The 22,267-nt window shown below is 39.4% G+C and overlaps 1 protein-coding gene across 1 annotated transcript in view; it reads right to left on the bottom strand.

The window, feature by feature from the left end:
• Positions 1-22,267, bottom strand: part of SYTL5 (synaptotagmin like 5) — a 105,140-nt gene that overhangs the window by 69,391 nt on the left and 13,482 nt on the right. Inside the window, exon 2 of the mRNA XM_045870240.1 lies at positions 16,892-17,101. Within this exon, the coding sequence (XP_045726196.1) occupies positions 16,892-17,101 (210 nt within the window). The remainder of the gene's footprint in view (positions 1-16,891; positions 17,102-22,267) is intronic.

Genomic DNA, 22,267 nt, shown 5'->3' with positions numbered 1-22,267 from the left:
TACAGATGGCCAACAAACATAAAAAGATGCTCAATATCACTCATCATCAGGGAAACGCAAATCAAAACTATAATGAGATATCACCTCACTCACACCTGTCAGAATAGCTAAAATCAAAACACAAGAAACAACAGGTGTTGGCAAGGATGTGGAAAAAAGGGAACACTCTTGTACTCTTGGTGGGAATGCAAATTGCTGCAGCCACTGTGGAAAACAGTATAGAGGTTTCTCAAAAAAATTAAAACAGAACTACCCTATGATCCATGGATCACACTACCGGGCACTTATCCCCAAAATACAAAAACACTAATTCAAAGGCATACACGCATCCCTAAGTTTATTGCAGCTTTACAGAAGCCAAACTATGGAAGCAACCCAAGTGTCCAATGACAGATGAATGGATAAAGAAGATGTGGTGTGTGGGTGTGTGCACACATATGCACATGGAATGTTAGTAGTCATAAATAGTGAAATCTTTCCATTTGTAACAACATAAGTAGAGCTAGAGAGTATAATGCTAAGAGAAATAAGTCAGAGAAAGACAAATACCATATAAGCTCACTCATATGTGGAACTTAGGAAATAATAAACAAAGGGAAAGAGAGAGAGGGACAAACCAAGAAATACTGTTAACTAAAGAGAACAAATTGATGGATACCAGAAGGGAGGTGAGTGGGGTGATGGGTGATATAAGGGATGGGGATTAAACAGTACACTTAATCATGATGAAAATAAAATAAGATGGAAAAAAAAGAATATCCTAGCAGCATTTTTATAACATTATAAACTGAAACAGTATAAATGCCCATCAGCAAGAAAATAGACACATTACATGATGATACAATAGTGAAGATAAAGATGCATGTAACGGTATTCACATAAACATGGATAGATTTCAAAAAAAATGCTGAGCTAAAAATGTCATCAAGAATACATACAGTATGATTTCCATTTCTGTAGCACTCAAAAATGAAAAAATTATAAAATATATTACTTAGGGACACATCCAAGTGCAGCAAAACCATAAAGTAAAGGGAATGAAAAATACAAAACAAGAATGGTTTCATTCTTAAATTGGATGATGAATACACAGACACTCCTTTTATTATTGTTTAAACTGTACATACACATTACAGAGTGTCTTGCTACATATGATACTTTCACATTAAAAAAAACCCCTCTAGTCTATGTAGGTATTTAGATACTATTCCACAGTCAACAAAGCATTCTAAACACTGGGGAGGGCTCTTGTATATAATTAATAGGTGACTGAAAAATAGCATGTCAAGGCACTCAAAATAGCTTCGTACCACTCCAAAATTCTCTGGGTCAATGTGGAATCACTCTGAATGTGTATCTTTCCCTTGTAGCTAGATTATGGAAATTTGATAAAGTAGGGGTGATTTTGAAATCACTATGTGGCAACTGTCAATGCCCATCAAACCAAAGATCACCAGGAACCCAATTATGGTTGAACAAGTTGAGATATTTTTCATCACAATGAAGGAAAACACACATCACGAACCATGGGGCATCTCGGTAAGAGAGCATTTGGGTTTATGTTAGGTAATTTTGGAGAGAGTTCCAGGTAGCAGGGATTTGGTCTAGATTAGGTGATGTCAGGAAGTGGGGACAATGCTATGACCGGTGTCTTAATAAGTTTTATGTAGAAGGAGGGCAAATGAGAACAAGGCTGAAGCTGCAATTGGTAAGGAAGCAGCAGGTTATTCACATTAGCCAGGAAAGGGGGATGTTTCAGACTTTGTGACTTGAACAGTCACCTTGCTTTTGTCTACTCTCAGACAAGACTATGTATTGTTCTTTGTTTCATTTCCTCATGGTTTCAGTGTAATTCTGTGGGATGCCGATGCTCTCAGATTATGTCCAACAGATGAACAGCATGGCCTCCCCGTGAGTGTCAGCTCATCCTGTAACAGAATCAAAGCCTGCACATAAACATCAGACCCGCTTCCAGGTGTCAGGGGCTGAATTTCTCTTTCTCATAACAAAGGACTATACATTCCCTTTTGCGCTCTGTGTATCTTCCAACTGTTGGTATTGTCTTCTTTCAAGTTTACTGGCAGAGGCTCATATTTTATCTATTTCGGTTATATTTCATCTACTTCAGTAATTATTACCAATTCATCAAAAACAAAAACATCAGTTTCCTCCTTCTTTAAAAAGACAAAGACTCTCACGAGGATACACAACAGCATGAAATGTCACAACATGGCATGAATAGAAGCTCAGGTCATCAATACTATAGAAGTAATTCACTTTTTGGTTCCGTCATGCTGTCTTTCTGAGTTCAACTGGAGTGCTGATTAGGAAAAATGATCATTACGACTGTCTTTGTGTTGGATAGCAACTGCCTCAGCTAGTATAATTATGTGGAATTTTGTAGTACTCATTAAGAGAGCAAAATGAACTAAGTGGCTGTGTCAGGGTCCCTTTCATTATTTCTAGAGTTAAATCTAAAACTAGACCTATAGCAACCAACTTGTTAAAATGAGAAGTGATTATAGAAAATGTCAAGGGCTGCTCAGCCCATTGTAACAGACTCCCTTCATCAGTCCTTGCTATAAATCGTTCCAGTGGTCCAGCAATAAAATCTCTTTATTTTGATCTAATCCAAGGTAAATGACAATAAAGGTTGTGCTTCCAACTGATTAGAGAATGAGTCACTTTCTGACTCATCTCATCTCTTAGAGGTCAGAGTGAGGATTTCAGTTTCATGGTCTATTAAGCATAGAGACAGCCCAGTGGCATTGCAGCATTCCCTCACAACAAACAAAGGGTGTTCACTGCCAATAAAGTATCATTCATGCTTCCTTTTTGAAAACCACTCCATAAACAGCAAATGAGATACTTCTAATACTGACAGTTTAAGTCTCAGAGATCACACAGACTAGTAGCACGGATAGTGGAGAAGTAATGGTCTATTTTCAGCCTTAAAAATAAGGAGGGACTTTGATTAAGTCAAATTAGACACTCATCGTGTAAATTTCCAGTTGTCACAGAAGGATATAAGTTGTTGTCACAGAAGCATAAGAATTAACTGAAAGCTCTGTTTCTGCCTCCAGACATTTAAATGCATAAAAACAGAATTTACGCTACTGAGGACACAATACTGTAATAAACTTATCTTCCTCCTTAGACTGTGAAACCGTTGAGGGTAGTCCATGTTTTATTCATCTTTGTATCTGTATTTCCTAGTATACCAACAGGTTATCAATAAATATTATAAAAGGGATGGATGGATGGGTTGATGCATGGATGGATCAATTGGTTAGGTGGATGGTTGGGTTTATTAAGTTACTGTTTCATCAATAAAAGTAGTGCAAGTGATTCAGAAGTTCTGTATTGATGCATTAACATCTACTAAGGAAGACACAGAACTTTGTTATTATTTATTCTTACACCTTTCTGACAACAACTGGTATTACATCTTTCTGTGACAGGAAAATTTACTGTGTTCCAAGGGCATATGTACTTGGCATAGCTCAAGTATTGTATTGTATTTTTTTAATCCCATGCTGCTGACAGAAGAAAACCACATTTGTTCCATAACTTGCTTAAGCCTGAAATGCTTTAAGTGGAAACCGGCCATCTACTCACTCACTCACTCACTCACGTATCATCCATCATTCCTTATTCATCCATCATTAACAGTCACTGAGTACCCACTACAGGCATTCTTTTAGGCACTAGAACTACATCAGTGAACATTATTGATAAAAACCCTTGTCCTCATTGTTATAAAGCTTATATTCTAGTGGAGGAAGAAAGATAATAAACAGGACTAATAAGTAAAATACATAGCATATACATATTAAGGTAAAAAACACAGGAAGGGGTGTATTAGTTTGGGCAGAGTAGCTTCCATAACAAACAACCTCCAAATTCCATTGACTTAACACATATAAAGTTTATCTCTTACTAATATGACCTAATGTTGATCTGACAAGATTTAGGGGGAAGTTTATGTCAATCAGACCTGCAATTACCATCTATACTGACTAGCAGACCAACTGATGGCAAAACTTTCAATTAGCAATATGTGAATACACCAGACCCTTGGGTCTTATATTGAAAAGTATGCTTCAGTGATTATAAGTGGCATTTAGAGGTTAAAAACAAAATTCCTCAAAAACTAATGATGTAATGTATGGTGATTAACATAATAATAAAAAAATTCCTCTTCCCATATAGAAGCTTGAGGCAACTCCTGATTGACTGAAGGGCTCATGAGTCACAGTCCCTACTTACTACTGACTGAGAAAATGAAGGTCCAGGGTTAGAGAAGAGGGTGAACAGTAATGGAATAAGAAATAGAAATGATTTACACAATTCACAGCACTCACCATAGCTGCTGAATCACAGACCTGTACCTCTGAAACAAATAATACATTATATGTTTAAAAAAAAAAGAAGAAGAAGAAGAAGAAGATAGCAGGAGGGGAAGAATGAAGGGGGGGGGAATGAGAGGGGAGAAGAACCATGAGAGACTATGGACTCTGAGAAACAAACTGAGAGTTCTAGAGGAGAGGGGGGTGGGGGGATGGGTTAGCCTGGTGATGGGTATTAAAGGGGGCACGTTCTGCATGGAGCACTGGGTGTTATATGCAAACAATGAATCATGGAACCCTACATCAAAAACTAATGATGTAATATATGGTGATTAACATAACATAATAATAAATATATATATATATACTATTAAAAAAAAGACATAGAAATGATTTAATACTAGGAACCAAATAAAAATACTGTATAAGATTAGAAAAATAGTTATTGAGAAATTCCTTATAAGTCCTCAGACTCTGCAATTGGAAGGTCAGTCATTTATTAAAATTCCATTTTCTTCTTCATTGCCCTGAAATTGTAAACCCCACCTTGACAGTGTTTTGTGGGAAAAAAGCTGGGTGAAGAAATAAACAAACTTTGATACTCATTCCCACTCTATTAATACACATCCTAACCTCTTAGTGTTCTAATTTCCACTATTTCTAAAATCTAAAATCAATTGCCTCTCTTACATAATAGGTATATTTTGAGACCTTGAAGGACTATTCCCTAGGAGTAAATGGGACCCAAAAATAGATCAGCTCTCACAGGGAGAAAGGCTCCAATTTTGAAATCAGCTCAATCTCTGATTTGATTAAGATAATCTTGAATATTTAGTGGTCTCATTTTATTTCCCTCCTGGAAGTAAAATATACATTCTCAATCGATACATACTGTTACACAGAGTCTCACTAACTTTTACAATTTTTTCAATACTTTGTCCATCAATCAAAAGTTATTAGGTTTATGAGAAAACAAGATATGACCAAAACCAAGAGAAACAAACAGAAAATCAGTCCCATAAGGGACTCAGATAATACAATGATCATTCATAGACTTTTAAATAATTACAAATAATTTAAGAAATTACAAGAAAAAGGTGAAGGTCAGCAGAGAGTCAGAACCATAACAAAAGCAAAATAAAAAATCTAAAACTGAAAAACACAACTGAATTTATGAATTAAATAAATGTGCTTAACCGCAAATTAGACATAGTCAAAGATAAGATTAGTGAAGTGAAAGATCAGAAAAAAATATACAAAATGAATTCAGAGATATAAAGGGATAAAATATGGAAAAGAGTATAAGAGATATATGAAAGCTATTGAATAAAACTAAGATACATATTTGGAGTATCTGAAATAGAGGAGAGAGAGGGGAAAAAGCAATATGTGAAGAGATATTATCTGAGCAATATTCAAATATGACAAAAGATATTAATAGATGCAGACTTAAGACATTCTAGATACCCCAATATGGACAAATATAAAGAAAATCAGACATAGGCTACACGTGTTATAGAAACTGTGTAAATTCAACAGAAAAGGGAAAAATATTAAAAGTAGACAATGAAAACTATTGTTACAGTTGATTCTTCGACAACACAACTTTAAACAGTATGGGTTCACTTATATGTGGCTTTTTTCCAATATATTGTTAAAATTTTTGGAGATTTGTGACAATTTAAAAAAAACTCACAGATGAACTGCACAGCCTAGAAATAATAAAAAATCAAGAAAAAGGTATGTCACAAAGGCATAAAATATATGCAGACACTAGTCTGTCTTATCATTTAATATCATAAAATACATACAAATATATCATAAACAGTTAAAATTTATCAAAATTTACGCAAAGACTTACAGACCATACATGGCACTATTTGCGGTTGAGAAAAATGTGAACAAATGTAAAGATGTAAATCATGACTGCATAAAATTATCTGTAGTATAAACTGTACTAATGTAGTAATTTTGTAGTCACCTCCTGTTGCTATTGTGCTGAGCTCAAGTGTTGCAAGTATCTACTTAGGATGCCATGTGACACTAATCATCTCTGCACGAACAGTTCATCTCTACAGTAAACTGTGTATCACAATAAGAAGTGATCCCTCATGGTTCTCATATTTGTTGGTTTAGTGCAATACCTCAAACTTCAAACGACATCATTGGACCCATACCAAGTACTACTAGTGATGCTGGAAGTGCTCCCAGGAAGTAGAGAAAAGTCATGGCATCATAAGGAAAAGACGAATTGCTTGATAGGCACACAAATTGAGGTCTGCAGCTGTGGTTAGCCACCAATTCAAGATATATGAATCCAGTGGAAGGACCATTATAAAAAAAGAAAAAGAAACTCATGAAGCTGTTGCTGCAGTTACAACCAGCAGGTGTGAAAACCTTGCACTTTTCACAAAATACCTATCTCATACTGAAAAGGCAGTTTTTATGTAGGTGCAAGATTGCTGTAAGAAAGGCATAGCCTGGGCACCTGGGTGGCTCAGTTGGTTAAGCGACTGCCTTCGGCTCGGGTCATGATCCTGGAGTCCCGGGATCGAGTCCCACATCGGGCTCCCTGCTCGGGAGGGAGTCTGCTTCTCCCTCTGACCCTCCTCCCTCTCATGCTCTCTGTCTCTCATTCTCTCTGTCTCAAATAAATAAATAAAATCTTTAAAAAAAAAATTAAAAAAATAAAAAATATTAAAAAAAAGAAAGGCATAGCCTATAGACTCCAATGATTTGGGGGGGAGGGGGATGACACCAGTATATGACAACCTAAAGCAAAAGAAAGGTGAAGGGTCTAAAGCTGGAGAATTTAATGCCAGCAAAGGATGGTTTGATAATTTTAGAAAGAGGTTTGCCTTAAGAAAAAAAAAGGCCAAGATAATAGGAGAAGCAGTTTTGGCCAACTAAGAGGCAGCAGATGAGTTCTCGGACACCACTTACAAACTCACTGAGGAGAAAGGATATCTGCTTGAATAAGTTTTTAATGCAGATGAAAGTGCCCTATTTTGGGCAGAAAATATGCCACGAAGGACATTTGTTAGTAATGAAGACAAATGAGCACTAGGATTTAAGGCAGGAAGGAATAGGCCGACTGTACTGTTTTGTGCAAATGCAGCTGGGTTTATGAACAGGACTGTCCTTATCTATAAAGCTGCTAACGCCCAAACCTTGAAGGGAAAAGATAAACATAAGCTGCTAGTGTTTTGGTTGTATAACAAGAAGACCTGAATAATGAGAACCCTTCTTCTAAATTGGCTTCATCCATGCTTTGTCCCCGAAGTCAGGAAATACCTTGCCAGTAAGGGACTGCCTCTTAAAGTTCTTTGGATAGTGGACAATGCCCCTGGCTACCCAGAATCCCATGAGTTCAACACCGAGGGCATTGAAGTGGTCTATTTGCCCCTAAACATAATGTCTCTAATCCAGCCTCTAGATGAAAGGGTCATAAGGACATTTAAGGCTCATTATGCATGGTACTCTATGGAATGGCTTGTCAGCATTATGGAAGAGAACGGTGATAGAGAAAACATGAAAGCATGGGAGAACCACACCACTGAAGTGCCATCATTGTTAGAAGAAAAGCCATGAAAACCATCAAGCCCCGAACAATAAATTCCTGCTGGAGAAAACTATGTCCAGATGTTGTGCATGACTTCCCAGGATTTATACAGAAACAATCAAGGGAATCATGAAAGAGACTGTGGCTATGGCAAAGGGTGGGGGGTAAAGGGTTTCAAGGTATGAATCTTGGAGAAGTTCAAGAGCTGAAAGACACCATATCACAGGAATTAAGAGAAGATGACTTGATGGAGATGAGTGCTTCTGAACCAGTCCAGATGATGAAGAAGAAGTGGTGCCAGAAAACAAACTGACATTAGACAACTGGGCAGAAAAGTCTTGATTATTCAATATGGCTTTTGGCTTCTTTAACAACATGGACCCTTCTAAGACATGGGCACTACAACTAAAGCAAATGTTGGAAGAAGGATCGGTACCATATAGAAATATTTTTAGAGAAATGGAAAAGCAAAAAAGTCAGAAATTATGATGTATTTCTGTAAAGTTACACTGAGTGTGCCTGCCTCTCCTTCCTTCCCTTCCACCTCCTCTGCCTCTGCCACCCCTGAGACAGCAAGGTCTCCCCCGCCTCCTCCCCCTCCTCAGCCCACTCAACATGAAGAAGACAAGAATAAAGACTTTTATGATGATCCACTTCCACTTAGCAAATAGTTAATAATCATCGTGCCATACAGTTAATAAACTTATATGTTCACACAGTTAACAAACTTATCTGTTATGTATGTGTGTGTCTGTGTGGAAATCTAATAACTGTACAAGAAACGTATGAGGTGTTTTTGTGTCATCATCATCATCAACGCCTAAGTATTTACCATGTAGAACACTGTGCACAAGACATGTACGGAAGTGGTTATACCTATCCTCACATAGACATAAGGTGAATGATCATCAATATATGATTAATAATGTATTAGTTTTCTTACTGTTTTCTAATTTTGCTTTCAAAGAATTACATTACCTTACATTAAGCTTCTCCCTCCTAGAGAAACTGCGTATCGGGCTATCATTACAGGTAAGTGGTTTTAGAAATGTAACAATGTTCCCAAAACTGTATTATTAATATAATACCGTACACCCTAAAAAAATTTTTTATAACAATTCATGCATTCGTGTATAGGCTAGGCTACCATGAAGCAAGAGTATCAATTACATTAGACTACCAAAAAGCAATCATATTGCTGCTTCTTCATTATCAATGCATGAGTAGTCATATCTACAAATAAATGTGAATTTCTTTTTCACATTATCTTCTTATTTTTGAGGTCTAATGTTAATGATATATATAATGTCTACTGTAATTTTTTAAAGATTTATTTATTTTAGGGGCACCTGGGTGGCTCAGTCATTAAGCATCTGCCTTCGGCTCAGGTCGTGATCTCAGGGTCCTGGGATCGAGCCCCACATCAGGCTCCCTGCTCAGCGGGAAGCCTGCTCCTCCCTCTCCCACTCCCCCTACTTGTGTTCCCTCTCTCGCTATATCTCTGTCAAATAAATAAATAAATAAAATCTTTTTAAAAAAAGATTTATTTATTTTAGAGAGAGCACATGTGAACAGGGGGAGGGGCAGAGGAAGAGAGAATCCTCTGGCTGAGTGTGGAGCCAGATGCAGGGCTGGATCCCAGGACCCTGAGATCATGACCTGAACTGAAATCAAGAGTTAGCTGCTCAACTGACTGAGCCACCCCGGTGCCCCTAACATCTACAGTATTTTATATCATAGAAGACAATATTGGTATAGGTACAGACAGATGATCCATCCTGTAAACAGATGATGGAAACTTACAGTATTGATAAATATGATACAGTACTATAAATGTATTTTCTCTTCCCTATGATTTTCTTTCTTTTTTTTTTTTAAAGATTTTATTTTTTATTTGAGAGAGAGAATGAGAGAGAGAGAGCAGGAGAGGGGGGAGGGTCAGAGGGAGAAGCAGACTCCCCGCCAAGCAGGGAGCCCGATGCGGGACTCGATCCTGGGACTCCAGGATCATGACCTGAGCCGAAGGCAGTCGCTCAACCAACTGAGCCACCCAGGCGCCCACCCCTATGATTTTCTTAATAAAACGTTTTTTCTAGCTCACTTTACTTTCAAAATACAGTATGTAATACCTGTAACATACACAGTATGTGTTAATGAACTGTTTTTGTTATTGGTAAGCCTTCTGGTTAACAGAGGCTATTAAGGTTTCAGGGAGTCAAAAGTTATACATGGATTTTTTACTATGTGTGTGTGTGGGGGGGGGTCAGTGCCCCTAACCCACATTGTGCAAGGGTCAACAATACTTTCAAAAAAACAACAGCATAGTGACATCTGATTTCTTAACAGAAACACTGGAAACCAAAAGCCAATGGAATAATGTCTTCAAATGAGTGAAAATTAATACCCTCTAATCTAGAATTCAATAACCAGCAAAAACATGCTTGAAAATTAAGAACGAAATAAAGCATTGCTAAGAAAAATGAAAACTGAAAGTATTTATCACTAGAACTCCACTAAAGGAAATACTGAAGGGTACCCTTTAGGCAGAAGGAACATTCAGAGGTAAAAACTGAAAACATCCCAAATATCCATTAATTAGAATAGTATATGAATTCATGTCTATTTATAAAATGTAATATCATAAAAGAGTAAAAATGAAAATATGACTAATACGGGTAACAAAATACATTAATCTCACAAGTATCATGTTAACAAAAAGAAGTTATAAACAAACAAATACACATCACGTCACTGAATTTATATAGAGAAGTCAAAGCTAATCTATGGTGTTAGCAGGACAGTGTTTCTTTTTGGGAGATAAAAAGGGAGCAGTGACTGGGAGGAGGAACGGGAAATGCTCCTGGAATATTAGTAATGTTCTATTTCTTCACTGTAGCGATAATTGTACAGAAATTGTGGTAATTCCCTAAGCTGTACAGTGCGTCTCAAGCAGGGACAACTTTTGCTCCTCAGGTGACATTTAGCAACATCTGCAGGAATTTTTCATTGTCACAACTGGAAGGTAGAGGAGAGGTACTGGCATCTAGTGGGTAGAGGCCGGGAATACTACTAAACATCCTATGATGCACTGCATGTTCTCTCACTCCCCAACAGAGAGGCACCCAAGATATCAGTAATGCTGAGATTGAGAAACTCTGCTGTATACTTGTTACTTGCGTGCTTTTGTGTATGTAAGTTAATTCGAATAAAAGAAACCAAAAAGGCCATCTGTGTATGTGTCAAAAAAAAAAAAAACAAGGATGTTAGTCTCTATCCAAGTTTTTCTATTTCTATTTCTTTGCTTCTCATTGGTTTTTAAATTTGATTTGTTGCCTTCTAGTGGTCACTAACAACTGAGAGGGAGAAAGCCTCCTACAAAACTGTGTAGAAACAAAACTAAAATTGAGGAAATTCTGCCCATTAATTTATTATTTCCTTGGTGACTTATTCTCTGACTCTACCAGAAGAGCCTTCATATCCAACTCTGAAATGCCAAATTAAGGGGAGTAGAATCGGAGAAAGCTATTATGACACACTCAGGCAAGCTTTCTAAGAAGTGCCCAGGATTGAAAACAGCAGCTTGTACATTACTTACTTGACTCACAGATGTATCATGTTACTTTTCACCAGAAAGCAAAGTACATTATCGATAGTTTTTCCAAACAGGTAGATGGAGAAATAGCCAATGGAAACTGATTTCATGGGAAAATAAGAAGATATCCAAATTACTTTTGCATCCTAATTTGCAGATGATTAAAGTCCACTTAGGAAATGAATACAGATTTTGGACTTCTGGGGAAGTCCTCAGGAGGACCCTAAGCTCACCTTGTCCCACAGATACAAGTAGCTAACACCCGCATTAGTGTATGTAACCCAGAGAATGACCCAAAGACGGGTAGAACAGACTCTCCACAGCTAAACGTAGATAACAGGACACATCAAAGAGGGCAGGAAGGGCGGAGAGGCAGTTGGGAGGTAAACGGACCCACAGGACTGCCCCTGGGAGAGAGGGATACCAAGGGCGTGGAGAGGGGAGACGGACAGAAGAGGAGATCCCCACTCCAGGCACCCCAGGCATGGAGGACCTGCACCAGGAAGACAAATCCCCATAATATTCGGCTTTGAAAACCAGAGGGACCTAATTTTGTGAGTTCTTAGAATTGGCGGGGCTTAACACCTGGGACTTTAAGACTCAGAGGGCTTGGCTCTGGGACAGCCAGGAGGGCAAAAGGAAACTGAGTCCCCGTCCTTAAAGAGACAGCACCACCAAGAGCCCCACTGAGACACAGCACAGAAGCAGCAGTTTGAAAAATGCCTGGGGATATACGGGAGGGAGATTTGTTTCTTAATCTCAGAGCAACGTGCTGGAAGGGCAGGGATCACTGGGAGACTTCTTCAAGAACAAAAGGGTTGGTAGGCACAATTTCCCTCTCCCCCCACCAACCTAGACACACGGACACCTACAAGAACCAACTTGCTAACAGTGTGCCATGCCCTTTCATTCTCCTGTGAACCTGCCCCCTCCAATAAGCTTTTGACCAGAGCCCATCCAAAGCAGTGCCGTAAGCCTGGCAGTGTGCCAGCAGCCTCAACAGAGGCCAGCGCCACTCCAAAGTGACTCCTGCGCCAGGGAGAGGGGAAGATAACCACACACACCAGTCCCACTGCAGCCCCAACAGAGGGCTGGGGGCAGACACCTGGTCTGACTGTAGAGCCTGCTTGTCACCAAAAGCAAGGGAGACAACACAGGGAGAGTGCCCTGCACTTCAGGGCTACTGCACTTCTGACAAATGCCTGGTCTGACTCACTTCAAGCCCAAGATGGCCCCAGACTGACCCACTAACACCACAGGGACCAAACCCTGCCCACAACAGGCAATGAGTGCCATTGCAAACAACTTGACTGAAGGCAAAAGCGGCTCAGCTCCAACAGTAGGGTGTACTCCCCACATAGGAGACAACCCTGAAACACCAGGTTCTGGTGAACAGGGGACATTACACGGCAGGGTACGAGAGGATTTCTTCTTCCTAAGGCTATTACTTTCAAGAGCAGGAGATGTAGGGGTGCCCAGCTGGCTCAGTTGGTAGAGCATGTGACTTTTGATCTTTGGGGTTACGAGTTCAAGCCCCGCCTTGGGCATGGAGACTACTTAAAAACAAAACAAAACAAAACAAAACAAAAACAAAAAACAGGAGATGTAGCTGACTTTCCTAACACAGAAAGAGACATAGAGAGTTAGACAAAATGAGGAGACATAGGATGGTCCCAAATGAGAGAACAGGGCAAAATCATAGCAAGAGAGCTTAATGAAATGGAGATAAATAATATGCCTGATAGAGAATTTAAAGTAATGGTCATAAAGATCCTCACTGGATTTGAGAGAGTGGAGGGCCATAGTGAGATTCTTAACAAACTGATAGAAAACAAAAAAAGAACCCATCACTCTGAAAAACAAACTGAGGGTTCTAGAGGGGAGGGGAGTGGGAGGATGGGTTAGCCTGGTGATGGGTATTAAAGAGGGCACGTTCTGCATGGAGCACTGGGTGTTATACACAAACAATGAATCATGGAACACTACATCAAAAACTAATGATGTAATGTATGGTGATTAACATAATAAAAAAATTTAAAAAAAAAGAACCCATCAGAGATGAAGAATCCAATAAGTGAAGTTAAAAATACACTAGAGGGAATAGTATACTAGAGGAAGCAGAAGAATGGAGGACAGAGTAGTAGAAAGCAATCAAGCTGAACAGGAGAGAGAAAAAAAAAAACAATAAAAAATGAAAAACAGACTTAGGGAACTCAGTGACACCATTAAGCATAATAACATTCACATTATAGGGACCCCAGAAGGAGAAGAGACAGAAAAGGGGACAGAAAATTTATTTGAAGAAATAAGAGCTGAAAACTTCCAAATCTGGGGAACAAAACAAAATTCCAGATCCAGGAGGGAGAGAGAGCCCACAACAAAATCAACCCAAGGAAGTCCACACCAAGACATGCAGTAATTAAAATGGCACAAAGTAATGATAAAGAGAGAATTTTAAAAGCAGCAAGAGAAAACGAAATAGTTACATAAAAGGGAAACCCCATAAGGCTATCAGCTGATTTTTTTAGCAGCAACACTGTAGGCCAGAAGGGAGTGGCATGATATAGTCAAAGTGGTGAATGGAAAAAAAAAAAAAAAAAACCTGCAGCCAAGAACACTCTATCCAGCAAGGCTATATCATTCAAAATAGGAGGAGAGATAAAGAGTATCTGAGACAAACAAAAATTAAAGGAATTCATGACCACTAAACCAGCCCTACAAGAAATGTTAAAGGAGACCCTGACTGGAAAAGAAAGACCATAAGCAGGAGTAGGAAAAGTAGGAAGTGCAATAGCAGTAAAATTAAGCATATCTATAAAAATCAGTCAAGGGAATCATAAAATAATAGAATGTCAAGTATGACAATACATACTTAAAATACTGGGGTGGGGGGCAAAGAATGGGTTCAACCCTGAGTGACCATCAACTTAATATAGACTGCTATAAGCATAAGATGTTATATACAAACCTAATGGTAACCACAAATCAAAAACTAGTAATACATATGCAAAAAATGAGAAAGGAATCCCAAGTATATCACTAAAGAAACCCAGCAAACCGTAAGAATAGAGAAAAAAAAAAAGGAACAAAGAATGCCAAAAACAACCATAAAACAGGTAACAAAGTGGCAATAAATACATACCTATCAATAATTACTTTGAATGTAAGTGGACTAAACACTCCAATCAAAAGATATAGGGTGACAGAATTGATAAAAAAGGAAGACCCATCTATATGCTGCATACAAGAGACAGATTTCAAACCTAAAGACACAGGCAGATTGCAATTGAAGGGGTAGAAAGGCATTTATCATGCAAGTGGAAGTGAAAAGAAAGCCAAGGTGGCAATACTTACATCAGAGAAAATAGACTTTATGACAAAGACTATAACAAGAGACAAAGAAGGACTCTATATGAATAATAAGGGAGAAAGTCCAACAAGAAGATGTAACTATTGTAAATATTTATGCTCCCAACATGGCATCACCCAAAATACATAAAACAGTTAATAACAAACATAAAGGAACTAATCAATAGTAACACAATTATAGTAGGAAACTTTAATGCTCTACTCCCATCAGTGGACAGATCATCCGAACAGAAAATCAACAACGAAACAGTGGCTTTGAATGACACACTGGACCAGATAGATTTAACAGATATATTCAGAAATTCCATCCTAAATCAGAATACATATCCTTTTCATGTGCACATGGAACATTCTCCAGAACAGACCACATATTAAGCCACAGAACAAGTCTCAACAAATTAAAAAAAAACGGAAGTCATACCATGCATCTTTACTGACCACAACAATATGCACCTAGAAATCAGCCACAAGAAAAAATCTGGAAAGACCACAAATACATGGAGATTAAATGACAAGCTACTAAGCAATGAATGGGTCAACCAAGAAATCAAAGAGAAAATTAAAAGATACATGAAGACAAATGAATATGAAAACACAATGTTCCAAAATCTTTGGGATGCAGCAAAAGCTGTTCAATGAGGGAAGTTTATAGCAATGTAGGCCTACCTCATGAAGCAAGAAAACTCTCAAATAAACCACATAACTTTACACCTAAAGGAGCTAGAAAAGAACAAACAAAACCCCAAACCAGCAGAAGGAAGGAAATAACAAAGATTAGAGCAGAAATAAATGAAATAGGAACTAAAAAACAATAGAACAGATCAATGAAACCAGGAGCTGGTTATTTTGAAAAGAGCAATAAATACAATAAACCTCTAGCCAGACTCATCGAGAGAGAGAAAGAGAGAGAAGTCAAATAAACAAAGTCAGAAATGAAAGAAGAGAACAACCAACATGACAGAAATACAAAAGGATTATAAGAGAATATTATGGAAAATTATATGCCAACAAACTGGACAATCTAGAAGAAATGGATAAATTCATAGAAACATATAACTCCCCAAAACTAAATCAGGAAGAAACAAAAAATTTGAACAGATTATCAGCAACTGTAATTGAAAGAGTAATCAAAAAACTCCCAATAAGCAAGAGTCCAGGACCAGATGGCTTCACAGACATTAAGAAAAGTTAATATCTATTCTTCTCAAAGTACTCAAAAAATAGTAGAGGAAGGAAACCTTCCAGATTCATCCTATGAGGCCAGCTTTACCCTGGTACCAAAACAAGATAAAGATACTAAAAGAGAGAGAGGGAGGGAGAGGGAGAGAGAGAGAGAGAACACCACAGGCCAATATATCTGATGAGCATAGATGCAAAAATCCTCAACAAAATACTAACAAGCTGAATCCAACAATACATTAAAGAACTCATTCACCATAATTAACTGGGATTTATTCCTGGGATGCAAGGGTGGTTCAATATTCTCAAGTCAATCAATCAACATGATACATCACATAGATAAAAGATAAAAACCATATGATCATTTCAATAGATGCAGAAAAATTTTGCCCTTCAGCTGCTAAGGAGAGCAGGCTGGATATTTCATACCTCTAAGTGACCCCAAACCTCTAAGGATGGCCTTGGGGAGTTGCCTGTGCTTCTGAGAAGGCACGTGGAGTCTGGTGGGGCTAGAAGTGAAGAAAGCTCGTGGGTGGTTTTCAAATGTAGGAGACCTCATTCTGTGAAGCTTCCAAATTTACTGCTTTATAGTTTTCAAAACTAAAAAGACCACTCTCTGTCTCTATTTTGCTCGTGTTTGCTCGCTCATGCTCACCACCGCCACCCCCGCCCAGCCCCCAGCCCCAGAATTCTACAAAGGCATTGCTGAGCCTGGGTTGGGCTAGATTTGAATTCTACTCTCTATCCTTAAATTTTAAACACTCCTTTCTTTTTTTCTTTCCCCACACCAAGCCCTTCAGTCATCAGATCTGGCTTTGCACACCAGGGCAAGAAACTCACGCGACTTTGGCACAGATAGTGCACTTCCAGCCGCCATCAAGGCCTGAGACCCGACACTCGCTGCACACTCTCAGGGAGCAGGCGGGGCACGGCTCTCCTCGGTCAAATATTAAGCCCAGGTTTCTCTGGCAGTGAACGCAGACTCTGTTGGTTTGTTGTTGAGTCTTCCCACTTCTACGTTTTGCTTCTAAGAGTTCATTTTTCAGCTTCCTGGAAGGAAAAAGGGGGGAAAAATCACTTAAAAAAAGAAAACGAGAGGAGCTCTCTTCATTGAAGCGGTATTTTCATTTGGAAGAGGATTTGAAAGAATCAGGTAGTCAGAGCCAGATACTTTCAGAAAACACAATTTCTCTCTCTTGAATCAACAATCCTTTGATATCAGTAGTTGAAAAACATAGCGCTTATGTCTTAGCATTTGAATTTTGACATCTTCCACTAGCACTACGATTTTGCTCTTGGTACTTCCTGCCATTCTATCTTAACTTCTCCAAGTAGGTCTTTAACACCCTAACAATGGAGCACAACCCACCTGGCAGCTTGCACAATACCATGTTCCTTACCTGTCTAGATATACTACGTGAAGCAAGAGTGTGAAATCAAGCTTGGCAACGTTGATACTTCCCTTAAGTGATCCCATAGAGAGTTTTCCGACATGTCCCGCCATTTCAGATCTCAACACTGTGCTTAGCATTTGAGGTTTTCTAACAACTTCCACCGACCTCTGGCTTTTGCTGTCAGGTATGCCTCGGTTTGAATCTAGGTTCTGTCATGAATTAGCTGTGCAACCTGAGGCAAAGATTCACCCACTACACCTTGGTTTCTTGATTTCTAAAATGGGGGTAATTGGGGCACCTGGGTGGCTCAGTTGTTAAGCGTCTGCCTTCGGCTCAGGTCATGATCTCAGGGTCCTGGGATCGAGCCCCGCGTCAGGCTCTCTGCTCAGCAGGAAGCCTGCTTCTCCCTCTCCCGCTCCCCCCTGCTTGTGTTCCCTCTCTCGCTGCGTCTGTCAAATAAATAAAATCTTTAAAAATAAAATAAAATAAAATGGGGGTAATAATGTTCTTACATGATTTTTTTTTAAGATTTTATTTTATTTATTTGAAAGAGAGAGAGAGTGAGATAGAGAGAGCCCAAGAGGGGGTAGGGTCAGAGGGAGAAGCAGACTCCCCGCTGAGCAGGGAGCCCGACGTGGGACTCGATCCTGGCACTCCGGGATCATGACCTGAGCCGAAGGCAGTCGCTTAACCAACTGAGCCACCCAGGCGCTCCCTTACCTGATTGTTTTTAAGATTAAACAAGATGATATATGTAAAGGTACCAGCATGGTGCCCGGCATATACGAAGTAAATGCTAGTTACATGTCCCTTCTTTTACTACCTGACATGTAATTTTTTTAAATAAACACATTAGAAACAAGCTATTCAAAGTGATGCGACACCAGCATCAGGGAACTTATTGGGAATGAAGAATCTCAGGCCCCACCTCAGACCTACTGGATCAGATTCTGCATATTCACAAAATCTCCAGGTGATCAGAGTTTGAGAAGCATAGCTTTGGAACATTTGGGCTCAAATCTGGCTATAGGCTGGAATCACCTGGGAAGATTTTAAAAAATAGTGATTCTCGAGTCTCACCCTTCTCCCTGCCAGACTCTGATGGCATTTTTTTTTTAAAGTGTGACTATTTATTCTAATATACTGCCAAATTTGGAAGACACTACTCTAAAAGATAGGTTCATCTCCACTTAAACGTTTCAGAGACATGCTGTTCCTTTATGTTATCCATTTCCAGTCCCTTTAAAAAAAAAAAAAAAGATTTATTTGAGAGAGAGAGATCTTGCACATGAGCAGGGGGAGGGGCAGAGAGAGGGAGACGGCGAGAATCTCCAGCAGACTCCCTGCTGAGCGCAGAGCCTGAAGCAGGACTCGAGCTCATGACCCTGAGATCATGACCTGAGCCAAAATCAAGAGTCAGACACTTAACCAACTGAGCCACCCAGGCACCCCTCCAGTCCCTTCTTGAACACAACATTTCTATGTTCCAGAAAAAATAAACATCCCAGAATCATTCCACACATCTCATATCATTTCCTTTTACATTTGTGGTACTGAGCTTTGTTATACCAGACTAGACTAGCATCTCCCCAAAAGCAGGAATGATGACTTTAGTTTCTTGAGTATACTGCTCATGACCCAATTCTGTGCTAGATGTATAAGGTACTTAAATGTTATAAACTATTTATTAACTCTTTGGGGTCTTCAAAATAACTTGTGAAGTATTACATCATTCACGTTAAAGATAGTGAGCCGTATACATAAAACCAGAAACCAGGTCTTCTAATTCCTAGCCTAATGAGAGATTTCTAAATGGGAATTTAAAAAGGGAGGAGTAAGGTTTCTAAAACCTTTGATTAATTGTATCCTCCATTCATCCAATGAACATTTCTCGAGTGTCTATTGTATGCCAGGCATTCTGGTACTCAGAGACAAGAATGAGTCAAAACAGGATATCTGTTAAGAAATTCCCATTAGCCTCATGTTAGTCAAGAAGAGGACAAACCACACAAGATGATTCCTGTGTTACAACAGGCAGATATAGAGTGCTCTTAGGTCCTCATTCTTATCTACCAGAACACAAACAATAACCCACAACAAATTTTCCTAATTCCTGATTTAGAGCTTACAAAGTACCCTTATGTCCTTTTTTTCATGAACAACTGGCTTATGAAATTGAATGTAAGAAAAGCTCCACACAATTTACTTTTGAAAACTTGCAGAAGCTTTAAAATAACAGAATGAGTTCTCATTTGAAAACCATAATTGTATTTCTGGAAAATCACAACAGATGTTTGAACACCTCAGGGCACAAGAGACACAAAACACTACTTATTTGAAATCTACAACAATGCATGCAACAATGACAAAGAAACAAGGTAATTAAAATGGGTAGAACAAAGATAGCAATTATGAGTAGCAGTCCTATCTGAATAGGCTGCTGGGCTGAAGAGTAATAAATGGAGAAAATAGGGGTATTCCAGGACATTCCAGAGGCAAATTCTCGTGTGGAAAAAAAATTCCATGAGCAGGTGCCTGAATCACTTCAACTTACCAGTTCCTTAATCACTTAGTAGGTCCTTAGAGTGGGTGACACCACTTGGAGAAATTATGGCCATAAACTGAAACATTTTCTTAAGATTTTATTTATTTATTTGAAAGAGAGAGAGAGAGAGAGCACACAAGTGGGGGGTAGGAACAGAGGGAGAAGGAGAGGGAGAAGCAGACCCCCACGCTGAGCAGGGAGCCTCACACAGCACTTGATCCCAGGACGCTGGGATCATGACTTGAGCTGAAGGCGACGCTTAACTGACTGAGCCACCCAGGCGCCCCGGCCCTGAAACATTTTCATTGCATCTTTCTTTGTGCTCCACTGACAGGACTCTATTTAGCAATCAGGTTTCATCTAGTTCAGTTCTAGAGTCTGAAAAGACCTGGGGCCCCATGTAAATCAGGCCATGAGGAAGCAGGAATTTAAAGGTCCCAACACACTAGCCAGCACATTTTTAAGGCAATTGGTGCTAATCGTCCCACATATCCTGGGAGCTATCTGAGTTTGTGGGAAAGGATGGAAAGAATTCCACAGGCCGGCACAAAATACTAAACGGCCTGATTTTTCAGATCGCTTAGAAATTGACCTAATTTAATCATGCCTAGGATAATTTACATGAAATGGACATAGCCATTTTCAGACACTCAAGAGGAGAAAGGTTAGAGGGAGGGCAACTGGAACTAGGAAAAAAAGTATGCAAGTGGAGAATTGGTATCAAGCAGAAAGGGAGTACTGGGAGCCTGGAGAGAGGAATAGGATGGGAGATGTCTTTTCCCTCCGCTTTACTATCCCTCTGCTTTACTAACCCTCTGCTTTACTAACAAAGCAAGGTAGGCCTTATTTGGTTCCTATATTGGCTGACCCAGTCTGAGAAATGTATCTGAGGAAGATGACTTTCTGGGCTTCAAGCACAGTATCAGTTCATCTCCCACACCCACATAGGCTAGAAATGCTTCTGGTTCCAAGTAACAGGCTTAAAAATAGGCTTCATTTTTTACCCACATAACAAGAAATCCAGAATTAGGCAGTTCTTACATTAGTTCAGCTGCAAATCAGGTCATTGAGGGACTCAGGATCCTTTCATCCTGAAGGTCCCCTGTCTTCAAGTTGTGGCTTATCGTTCTTATGCAAACTGGCCAGCCGGCTCCAGAATAGCATCCGTGTTTAAGACAGGAGGAAGGGGCAAGCTGTGTCGGCTGTACCTGTCTCTTGACAGAAAAATGAAAATTCACTGGGAATTCCCCCCCATCAGAGTTCTCCTTAGGTTCCCCTGATCGGACAGTGTCCTATCACCACCTCTAGCTGCAAGGGAGGCTGGGAAAGTGGAACGAGTCAGACCGAACAGTCCTGCCTCTTGACATTAAACGTGGTCCTGTGACTAACACTGGTCCCTGAAATGTGGGATGTGATTCCAGGTAAAAGCTTTAAAAGCGAGTGCATGGTTTACCACATGCCATCTTCTTTGCATGGAGAATGGCAATGTCCCAAATAGTGTCTACTCTTTGTCTGAGTCCTGGTCTGAGGATGCTACAAAAGAGAGTACTCAGCTGTTTTGTTATGGACAGGCAGCACGAATGAGAAATAAACCTTCATGGTTTTAAGCCACTAAGAGTTTGGGGCTGTTACTGTAGCATCACTTAGCCCATCCTGATAAGTCCAGCCTAGTTCTTCATCTGGCTGCTTCATCTGACTTCCCTGTATCCTTTTTATTTTGGTTTTACTGCTGCTTCCCCAAAGAGGCTTTCTCTGACCACCAAATCTACAGCAGATACCCATCTTATTCTCACTCACAGAACCGTGTTCTTTTTCCTTATAGCACTTACTGTAATTTTTTTTTTACTTACTGTAATTTTTAATTGTACATTTGGCTGTTTTTACTGGTTTAATGTTTGTCTTGCCAATTCCTCTATAATCTCCGTGAGGGCAAGACTATATCTGTTGTGTTTAGCTAGGCATCTTATAGCACATAACCTAGTGCCTGGAACATAACAGATACCATTTGATTGAATGGATAAAAGAAAGCATAAGCACAAGCTAGCAAGTGCTAGAGGAAGAGGAAGAGGGAGGAAAGGAAGGAGAAAAAAAAAGGTAAAGAGTGAAGGGAAGGAAGGAAAACTCAGCCGTGCTGCTAACTAGATGGCACTGGGCATTCAAGTTAACCTCTCTGGGTCTCAGTTACTTCAACTTCAAAATAAAGATAATGATGTCTTTCATATCTTCCTCCAAGGCTGTTTACAGGAGTCAGGGGCAATAAAGTATGGCAGGGTGTTC

Source organism: Mirounga angustirostris, unplaced genomic scaffold (assembly GCF_029215605.1).
Source record: "Mirounga angustirostris isolate CCGP_5_RB_7025 unplaced genomic scaffold, mMirAng1.0.hap1 SCAF_11, whole genome shotgun sequence".
NCBI lineage: Eukaryota > Metazoa > Chordata > Mammalia > Carnivora > Phocidae > Mirounga > Mirounga angustirostris.
This window is presented reverse-complemented; position numbering and strand designations above follow the sequence as displayed.